The sequence below is a fragment of the Rhamphochromis sp. 'chilingali' genome, assembly GCF_963969265.1.
Source record: "Rhamphochromis sp. 'chilingali' genome assembly, chromosome: 3".
Lineage (NCBI taxonomy): Eukaryota > Metazoa > Chordata > Actinopteri > Cichliformes > Cichlidae > Rhamphochromis > Rhamphochromis sp. 'chilingali'.
Genome location: NC_137931.1, coordinates 45,448,908 through 45,459,647, shown reverse-complemented (window position 1 = coordinate 45,459,647; position 10,740 = coordinate 45,448,908). Strand labels below are relative to the sequence as shown.

The window sequence follows — 10,740 nt, the reverse complement described above, 5'->3', positions numbered from 1 at the left end:
TTTTTCTGCCAAGGGGACAGGACGACTGATCCGTGTTAAGGACAGAATGAATGGGGCCATGTATCGTGAGATTTTGAGCCAAAACCTCCTTCCATCAGTGAGAACTTTGAAGATGAAACGAGGCTGGGTCTTCCAACATGACAATGATCCAAAACACACCGCCCGGGCAACAAAGGAGTGGCTCCGTAAGAAGCATTTGAAAGTCCTGGAGTGGCCTAGCCAGTCTCTAGACCTCAACCCCATAGAAAATCTGTGGCGGGAGTTGAAAGTCCGTGTTGCTCGGCGACAGCCCCAAAACATCACTGCTCTCGAGAAGATCTGCATGGAGGAATGGGCCAAAATACCAGCTACTGTGTGTGCAAACCTGGTAAAGACCTATAGTAAACGTTTGACCTCTGTTATTGCCAACAAAGGTTATGTTACAAAGTATTGAGTTGTATTTTTGTTATTGACCAAATACTTATTTTCCACCCTGATTTACGAATAAATTCTTTACAAATCCTACCATGTGGATTCATGGATTTTTTTTTCACATTCTGTCTCTCACAGTTGAAGTGTACCTCTGGTGCAAATTACTGACCTCTGTCATCATTTTAGGTGGGGGAACTTGCACAATCGCTGGCTGACTAAATACTTTTTTGCCCCACTGTACATGTTGTATTTTACATTTTTATTACACAAAATAAACCCCGCGGTAAATTGTTTTCTTTTTGTTGTTGTTCTATTGTGTGCATTACAATTTCACCTTTTCCTTTCTTGCAGTATTTTCACACAAAGGGGTCCCGGCAGTGATTAGTGAAAACTTTGAGCGATTCTTTTGTCTTTAAAACAATAAATTTATGAAAGAAAGTCTCGTCCGGGCTTCGTTAGCCGGGCCTTCTCCGTCGGGGGTAAATGAAAATGACATTTAAAACAGTTTCTTAAGCAGAAAACAGCCGCCAATCACTCTTAAAGGGGAAGGATTGCAATTAACAGCCCTCTCCTAATCCCCTCGTTTCACCTCCTACGCCGCCTCAGCTTTGTCCACCTCTCTCTCTCCGGCTCACTCCTCTCCCACTCTCCTCTCTGAGCTGGAGTGGATAGCGTCTGAACTCAGCTACTAAATGCTCTTTACCATTGGAGTGCATCTGTTTGGGGCTGTTTGTCACACAAAGCGAATATATTTAGAGAAATGCTAGGCAATCAACGCCAGCTGAGCGACTGCAGGCGGTGCACATAGCGGATCTGGGAAGAGTGAAGTTGGAGGGAGAGCTGCTGAGAGGAACAGGTGGAGCACTGGCATCAGTAACTTCAGTACTTCAGCATATTTACTTCCAAGAGGTAAGCACTGCCACGGTCTCATTCGGCTCTAATTATTTACTTCTTATGTAACAAACACAGAATCATTTGCTGGAAATCCAACAACTTCATGACTTATTTGTCAGGAAAAGTGCACGTTAGTCCAAAGATTCACCCAAAATGTGACTACGTTTAAAAATGTTAGCCTGAGTTTCCATAAAATTAAGTCCAGCAGTAAAACGTTTTATAAGAAAGCCTCTTTGTGTGTGAAGTTGACCCATAGTCACAATCTTATTAGTGGTTTGTTGGAACACTCAGAGTCTACGGGGTTCTGACCCTCTGGGCCTCCGAAGAAGATAATCAGGTTTAGGTGGATAACAGTCATCCTAGGTGACCTAGTGATCTGCGTCTGCGTAGCCTCACCCAAACATCTTCCCTCGACCCCAGGCCCAGGTGATTGCCCAGACGCTCGAATGCATTTATCGCTGGATACCATGAGCATGGTGGACGACAGCTGTCTCTCGCCCAGCAATTTCCACGAACTGGGTAAAGGTGGGGGCGTTGCAGTGGGAGGCCGCGTCCACAGCATCGATGTCATCCTGGGTTTCAGCAAAGAGCAGGACCCCTTGCTAAGTCCCGCCACGACCCCCGGACCCCACAAAGTGAACATAGACAGCCTGGCGGAGACCGGGAAGCAGCTGGAGCCCTCGTCGCACCCGTCCTACAGCGGGCACCTTTCCTCTCTGAGAAGCAGCAGCGGCACAGAGCAGCAGCAGTACCACGGTGAGTCCGGCTGTTGCTCTCCATCCTGGCAAAGCTGATTTTGTAAGAGTAGCACCACCTTTTAAGATGATTTTGTTTCATTAAATTTTGTGAACTCTTTGAGCAGTATGGATCAGCTGCTGCAGAGTTTGTTACTGAGGGTGAATCATCAAAGCCTCAAAGCATAGAGATGGTCAGAGATATTGATTATACAGCAGCAGCAGCACTGCTGGACTGAAGTGATCTTTGCTTTTTCTAACTTTAAGGATTTGAATGATGTAATGCAGAACATAGGTAGACTGAAGTTATTGATGCTGCTGGGCAAACATAATATGTTTTTATACTACCAGATAGCTGAACAGGATATTATCTGACCACAAACACAGTTCGAGCCTTTTATAGTCCAAACCTCGCTCAGGAACCAGAATAAACCAGTCAAGCTTCGTGACGTGACTGTTTTGTCGGCAGTTGTGATAAAAAACAGGAAACAGATCAAATGACATAAATAACAAGTGAAGCAAACATTTTAAAACACAATTAGATAAAAACAGCCACTTAAAGGACATCACACAAACACCCAGGCCTTTATTTTGACCTGAGATTTAGAATCTGGTGTAAGAATCTAATAAACCAAAATCTGATTTTCAACTCTCACACACACAAAATACACAAAATGAGTAACAAAAGCAGCTTCAAATCTGTGACATTCAGTTATAATTACAGCTCGTATTATTTCAACAGCCTATCGTCAAAAGTCTGATCACTTTAAATGAGGTTATTCCACCTTTGCATGAAAACCTCTCACGCACCGATTCGAAATCAGTGCATTAAACACCGTTGGCATGTAAAGCTGCATTAACTCCACCGTGTGGACTGAGATTGAGAGATAAATCACAGGACAAGATGGTGTAGGGGGTTTATGTCCCCAAGACCAATCCCATCCCCTTGTGGAATTCCCCTAATCTTCTCTTCTGTGCAGATTAGATTGTACCGTAGTCCAATCGCTCTTTATTGTTATCGTTCGCTCCTAGAATCAAATTGAATCATGTTTAATCTGAAGCTATTTTCACACACAGGATCAGGCAGGTGGTTGGTGATTTTGTGGCAGGAACAAGAGAAAAAGTTGTTCCTGTGAACCGGAGACGAAGCAGAAACACTGCTTTTAAGTGACTCAGATGCAGTTTGGTTTCAGTGCATTAACATCCATCAACACCAATGACATCACTCCATCCTGTGTGAAGTCAGCCCAGTTCCTCCTGACCGAGCAGCTTCTCTGTGTTCGGTGTCAGTCGGGCCACCCCCCTCTCCTCTCCGTGCTGAGATGTTCTGCTGGCTGATAAACAGTAGGGAGGCTTCAGACCAGTGGCTGTGATGGGCTGACAGGCCAAGAGCTGGTCACTGAACCAGGCCTGACCTCTGCCTTTGTCGGAGCCTGGTCTTTGTCATAGCTGCTTAATGAGAGGTGGATAAATGAACCCCAAAACCCTGCTTTGCTTTTGCCTCGGCTCCCGTTTCTCCAGCAGAAAGACCACAGTCGACCCCCTCCTTCATCTCCATCACTGCATCCCATTAACAGAAACAAGCTAGCATTCAGATTCGTACACAGTCTGCTGAAGCTCTGAAATGTCATTCAACATAAAAGTGTATTCCTGAACATGTTATGACCTGTAGCTTCAGTCCCTTATTTCACTTCCTGCCTTTAAACATGACTGTTTTGGTTTGGAGCTGCACTGATGAGCGATGAGGACTCGTACCAATATCAGCTTTTAGGAAGTCAAAAAAATTGGGACTATAAATCAATTCTTCACAAACACACGCAGCCGATAAGACTGCCTCACCTGTGATGCACTCTCTGCTGCTAACACAGCCGAGACTATTGTAAACCACACGGTCTGAGCTGGTCGTGCGATGACGGCGTTTTTAAATGACCTCGAGATTTGAAATGACCTTTTCCTGCTCTTTAAAGTCTTGAACTGTCGTTATTAAATCAGAGAAGAAGAAGTCTCATTGAGATCGGGGTCTAGCCCTCACATCTCTCAGCCTGAGAAACCTGAAAAATATCTGCAGTCAGAATACAGTTACATCTGTTACAGTTACATCTGATACAGTTACATCTGTTACAGTTACATTTGATACAGTTACATTTGTTACAATTACATTTGATACATTTACATCTGTTGCAGTTACATCTGTTACAGTTACATCTGTTACAGTTACATTTGATACAGTTACATTTGTTACAGTTACATTTGATACATTTACATTTGATACAGTTACATTTGATACAGTTACATTTGATACAGTTACATTTGTTACAGTTACATTTGATACAGTTACATCTGTTACAGTTACATCTGTTACAGTTACATTTGATACAGTTACATTTGATACAGTTACATCTGTTACAGTTACATCTGTTACAGTTACATCTTTTACAGTTACATCTTTTACAGTTACATTTGATACAGTTACATTTGATACAGTTACATTTGATACATTTACATCTGTTACAGTTACATTTGATACAGTTACATTTGATACAGTTACATCTTTTACAGTTACATCTTTTACAGTTACATTTGATACAGTTACATTTGATACAGTTACATCTGTTACAGTTACATTTGATACAGTTACATTTGTTACAGTTAATCTGTTACAGTTACATCTGTTAAAGCAAAGAGCTGAATACTTCCTTAGAGGGCTGATAGAGACCAAAACAGAGCAAAAATATGGCGAATGTCAGCCATCACCTTTACACTTTTAGATAAACACCTGTTCTGCTCTGTAGAGTAACTGCTGAATATAACAGAAATGCTTTGAAAGCTCATAAAAAAACGAGATTTTTGCTCGTCTCACTATATGTTAGTTGGTGTAAGAGATACTGATGATACTGATGTTTCTATTGTTTACCTAAATACAAAATTAGCCCTTAATTAAAATCAGCTTAACCCACTGTCTGTGATTTGCAACTTATCTAACATCCTGAATGAAATTAAGTCTTCGAGTCAGATCCAAGCTTGGCACTTATTAACTCTTAACTCGAGTAGATTATTTTATTCCTGGATCATCATCTCTGTACTTTGTTTAGCTAAATCAGTTTGCTGGCTGGTCTGGTTACACCTCCCTGTTTTCCCCTGTGGCCTCTCCCATGTTTCTGTATACTGTTGATGAATATGCACGTTGATTCGATTAGAAATAGAGCTGAGGAAGAAGAATTGAGAGAGGAATCGTTTGACGGGGAGGGTTATGAGGAGGAACAGTGCCAGTGAAAGCTTTGTAGTGTCTGTAAACACCAGCTTGTCAGTAATCTGTGATCCTAAAGACGGACAGAACTCGGGACGTTTCCGTGCTTTGGCTCTCCTGCACGGGGGAAATAGATTCTTTCAGATCTGCTGTGAGCTTAGCCAAAAATGGTAACAATCTAAGAGTGGCTGTTGAGCGTGGTGATAAAAACTGTGGTTTTCAAATTTCTTTTTAAAGACCTTTTAACTTTGAAGAAAAGTAAACACTGGAAAAAGCTTCCTAAATCCGATTAGGAATGTTTTGGAGCTTCATTGAGGTACAGGGAATTGCTTGCTTCACTGACCTACAGTGGCCTATTGTTGCAGGTGTCAAACTAATGTTTGCTCTACTGGAAAGTGGGAAACTGCATTCTCCATTTGTATTTCTCTCTAAACTGTAGTTCTCATTCACTTAGTCCAGTCAAAAAGCATGTGGAGGAAATAAAAACTCACAATATTTTTTCCTGGGCTCTTCCACAGACTCCGGCTTATTTGCAAACAAATGTGATCAGGAACTGAGCGAGCTGAGGAAGAGTATAGAGAGCGATGAAGGCAAGTCTCCGGACCCAAGCAAGGATGAGCAGCCCAAGAAGAAACACAGGCGCAACCGCACCACCTTCACCACCTACCAGCTGCACGAGCTGGAGCGTGCCTTTGAAAAGTCCCATTACCCAGACGTGTACAGCCGCGAGGAGCTCGCCATGAAGGTGAACCTCCCCGAAGTCAGAGTTCAGGTAACGTGAACTGCATTAAAGGCAACACCATTTCAGAGATTGCTAAGAAGCACTTCAAACGTTTCTGTCTTGTTTTTGGGGTTTTCTTAGAGATATTCTCATTATTCTGGAATAAAATCTCATATTCACACTACGTGAAAGGCTGTATTCATCCAAAAAACTCCCCCAGTGTTGTCGAGTATATTCGAGTATATTTCCCTACCCAGAATGAAAAACTCTGCACTCCATCATATTTACACGTACCTTATTTTTCTGTCATTTTCTTCCAGGTCTGGTTTCAGAACCGCAGAGCTAAATGGCGCCGGCAGGAAAAAATGGACGCCAGCACCATGAAGCTCCACGATTCACCCATGCTCTCTTTCAACCGTCCGGCACCGGTTCACACCAGCATGGGTCCAATGACCAACTCCCTCCCCTTGGAACCCTGGCTGACCTCTCCCCTGTCCAGTGCTACACCTGTGCACAGTATCCCAGGCTTCATGGGTCCAGCTCAAGGCCTCCAGCCCAGCTACCCAAGCCACCATTTCCTCAACTCCACCCCCCACGCTCCTCACGGTCCTCACGGTCCTCACGGTCCTCATCCACACCCTCACACTCACACTCATCCCCATCCGTCCATGGGTCAAGGGATGCAGAGTATGGCTCCTCCTCCTTATCAGTGTCCAGCACCATACCCTGAAAAGTACCCTTTGGAGGATGTGGACCAGCGCAGCTCCAGTATTGCTGCGCTGAGGATGAAAGCCAAGGAACACATCCAGTCTATGGACAAGACCTGGCAACCCATGTGACTAACGAGCTCGGCGGTCGACGTGAGCAATGCTGGAAGTGACACACGTCACGTGCTACGCCACTAAGTGAAAGAAGTGGATTCTGAACTGTGAAAGCTGAGGACGTAAGAATTTTTGTTTGGGGGGGAGACTTTCTTTTCTTTTCTACTTCTTCCCCCTTAAAAAACAGCTGAAACCTTCAGCGGGTTAAAAGTTTCCGATAGTTTTGCTCGTCCAATCTCTAGGTGTCTATTGTTGCCTTGGGTTCGTTAAAAACAAATGTCTTCTTGGTGAAACAAACGGTTTATGACACCTAGAAGTATTTCCGAGTCACAAACAGGCTCTGAGTGCACGTTTCATGCCTGAGCCCTTGCTGCAGCTCTTTGGGTGCACCAACAGTGAAGACACGCTATATCATTAAAAACTGCCAAAATACGGGAATTCTTATTCATCACTTTTCATTTATCCAAATCATTTGAGTCGAGCAAAATATCATTCTCATGCTTTTCTTTTCTAATTTTTTTTTTACACCACATTTGTGTTTTTACTAATTAGTCCAGCCGTTGAATTTTCATGGGTCTGCAAATCAGAGTCTTAGAGGACTTTGTGAATGGACCTTTGGTCTCTGTTTAATGTGACATCGAGGCATGAAGACACACTACAGTGTCACTGCTCATCTCACTAATCTGTTTAATTATAAAAGCCGTGTAGCTGGTTTTCGTTTTATGTCCACCTGTACTATGATTTATGTTTCTACTTGCTACGCAGTTTAGATACGCGAGTCCATGTTTTAGATATCTTGGTGTGACTGGAAGAAGATGATCAGTGAGGAGAAGCTTCTTTAAGAGATCTTCATCTGGTGGGAAAAGGGTCACCTCAACTGGGACCGGGAATATACCAAAAATATCTCTGCACGGATACATTTTTTCTGACTTGTGCTTTAAAGAAGGGAGGAAGCAGAAGAAAGGCAGAGGAAGTAGACAAAAAAACGCAGGCTAGTCAGCGGAGTAGCCCTCTTTTTGCTTGAGTGACTGTTGGAGGAGAAAACCTGTTGGCAGCTCAGTGTTGGGTGGCTGCGTGTACGTGCAGGGCAGCAGAAAGAGCCCTGTGTGATGCGTCACCCCACATAGTTCAGTCTTTGTTCGACACAATTGATCCAAGTGCATCCTCTTTGTCCCGAACAGAAGGGGGAGAAACGGTCTCAGGCTGCACTAAATAGGCCCTTGTAACCATTTTGTTGTAGTTTTTTTTTTTTCTTTTTCAAACAAGAGGAAACATGGATTGTTACTGCTTTGGTCATTAGTGACACAATATTAGTCTTATGCCATCTGTTACAGGGTTAAGCCCCAATCATCTTAAAGTTGGAGCACAATATGCTTCATATGGACAGTAGAGGTAAATAAATAAGACTGTGACACTGAAATGTTTTTGCATGTGCAGGTACCATCTCAAACAAATCTTTGGAGGTTGAAATTTATATATTTTTTGACTTTTTAACAGAACAAGAGGGATAGAAAACTCTGTCCTCTTAAAGTGCAATTTTAGAAACCCATTTTTTATGTTTCTATATAAAATGTGTTTTTTCTTTTGTTAAAAATAAAAAAGGAGACTCATTTCTGCCCAGATTGTTACAAAGTCACACCCCACTTTTTTTTGGATACTTTTGAAATTCACTCTTGTCCGACCTAAAGGGGATAAGTAATGTTACAGCCGCTGTTCATCATCTGTCTTCATGTAGTTTTACACGATGGTGACCTCACACAGCACAGGAAACCAGAATTATCTTATGTGTTAACAGGACATTTAGTTTGCAGCATAAATGTTTTGGGCCAAGAATAAGCCAAAGGTTAGATAACAGACAAGATTGCACTAGTTTTAGTTATTTTTATTGTCTTACATGCCCTAGTTATGTCTGTCTTAGTGATATCGTTGTTTTATTTCTTTTGGATTTTGTCTGGATTGTTGATGTTCATATTCTGGAACAAATGGAGATCTACTGAAAATAAATATAGTTTGATAGAAATTGTATCTCTGCGTTCTCACTGCAGTGCTTTCATGTTGACCTATGCACTCATTCCCACAGTCACTGTGGGGTTTTTAACCTCCCTAAGACTACTAGAGCAATCCAAGATTACTACAGTATAATCGTTGTCATCTGACATACATGAGCAGAGACATTTTTTTTTGCTGCAAACACTTGTGCGCCTTGTCTCTCTGTCATGGTTTTCTTTCTTTTTACCCCTCTCAATCCTCTCTGCTTTTCCATGGGTTTGTGGCAGGATGCCAGCCTGTTAGGAAGATGAGACTCCAATCAATCAGGACTTCCCAGGGGGGCCTCTGACCACAGGGCTCGGCTCCCTAATTGCCCCCAGGCAGGCAGGCAGGCTGGCAGGCAGGCAGGCTGCAAGGTTCAGCCGCTGCAACACATGTTCACAGAGGGCCGGTGCCGCCGTGCTCGCTGGGCTCCTCAGCATGTGAGACACTGTCCTGGACAGATGGAGGGCTGAGCAGACCGTACTTCAAGGACCATATGGATAAGCCAGTGGATGAAGCATGGACGTTTTTGCAGGATCTTTTTAAATTCTTAACATGAAAATAGATGTGTTGCAATTAGATCCAAGTTACAGAGCTCAGCAAGATATCCTGATTTTAAAAATAAGTTGCATACAGTTTTTTCTGTGCAATACACAGATACAACATTTTAATATGCATATTTATGTCATGATATTTCATCCCAGCATCAGAATCAGAATCAGAAAGGGGTTTATTGCCAAATGTTGAGCAGGTTTACAACATTAGGAAATTGCTGCGGTGCTTCAGTGCAAACATAGTGTCATAAATAGCACTTAAATAGACATGAAAAAATAAAAGTAGGGATAAGAATTAAAAGTGCTACGTAGAAAGATATGTGCATGAGTGCAGGTGGTGATCAGTGCCAAACATGGAATGATGCAGTGACACAGCGTAGGGTCATGTGTTAGTGGCGGGTACAGTCATATGGTTATTGTTCATGTGTCCAACAGCAGAGGGGAAGAAACTGTTCTTATGGCGAGAGGTTCTGGTGCGAATGGACCGGAGCCTCCTGCCTGAGGGGAGCAGGTCAAACAGACTGTGTCCAGGGTGAGAAGGGTCAGCTGAGATCCGAGCTGCACGCCGCAATGTCCTGGAGGTGTACAGGTCCTGCAGAGATGGGAGTCTGCAGCCAATCACCTTCTCAGCAGAGCGCACAACACGCTGCAGTCTCTGTTTGTCCCTGATAGTGGCTCCAGCGTACCACACGGTGATGGAGGAGGTGAGGATGGACTCGATGATTGCAGTGTAGAATTGCATCATCGTCCGTGTTGGCAGGTTGAATTTCTTCAGCTGCCTCAGGAAGTACATCCTCTGCTGGGCTTTCTTGATGACGGAGGTGATGGTGGGCTCCCACTTCAGGTCCTGGGTGATGGTGGTACCCAGGAAGCGGAATGAGTCCACAGAGGTGATGGGGGTGTCAGTCAGGATGATGGGGGGGAGTGGGGCTGTGTGCTTCCTGAAGTCCACAATAATCTCCACTGTCTTCTGGGCATTCAGCACCAGCATTCAGCACCAGCATATTCTCCTTATAAGAAAAAAAATGTGGTGACACGATGTTTTGCACTTTACTTAAAAGGGAAAATTTGTGCAGAACAAAGTTTGTATTGAAAAGTCAGTAAGTACTTTTTCTTTAAAGGATTACCCAAGAAAAGTAATACAGGACCTCAAACTGTGGAAATGGCTTTTAGCTCTTTTGTGAATATAACAAGTGCACAGGTAAGACTTTCACTATTTACACACTTTTTACTTTACTGTCAGGGTCTCATATGTGAATAATTAAGCAAACAACACATCCTGAATGAAAAAGGGGAAAAAAAGTCAAGCTTTTGCCGAAAGGATGAA

The 10,740-nt window shown here is 43.1% G+C and overlaps 1 protein-coding gene across 1 annotated transcript; it reads left to right on the top strand.

The window, feature by feature from the left end:
- The first annotated feature begins 1,015 nt into the window (after positions 1–1,015).
- On the top strand, positions 1,016–8,848 carry rx1 (retinal homeobox gene 1). Its single transcript, XM_080878692.1, has 4 exons — positions 1,016–1,320; positions 1,726–2,061; positions 5,805–6,058; positions 6,328–8,848. Exons 2-4 carry the CDS (start codon positions 1,752–1,754, stop codon positions 6,844–6,846), a joined length of 1,083 nt encoding a protein of 360 aa, XP_080734818.1. The 5' UTR covers positions 1,016–1,320; positions 1,726–1,751; the 3' UTR covers positions 6,847–8,848.
- Positions 8,849–10,740: the final 1,892 nt, after the last annotated feature.

Bases quoted from the DNA above. Each gene is read 5' to 3' on its own strand.
- rx1 (XM_080878692.1), top strand. From the start codon at position 1,752: ATGCATTTATCGCTGGATACCATGAGCATGGTGGACGACAGCTGTCTC. The intron at 2,062-5,804 runs GTGAGTCCGGCT...GCTCTTCCACAG, and splicing joins AGAGCAGCAGCAGTACCACG to ACTCCGGCTTATTTGCAAAC. The intron at 6,059-6,327 runs GTAACGTGAACT...ATTTTCTTCCAG, and splicing joins TCCCCGAAGTCAGAGTTCAG to GTCTGGTTTCAGAACCGCAG.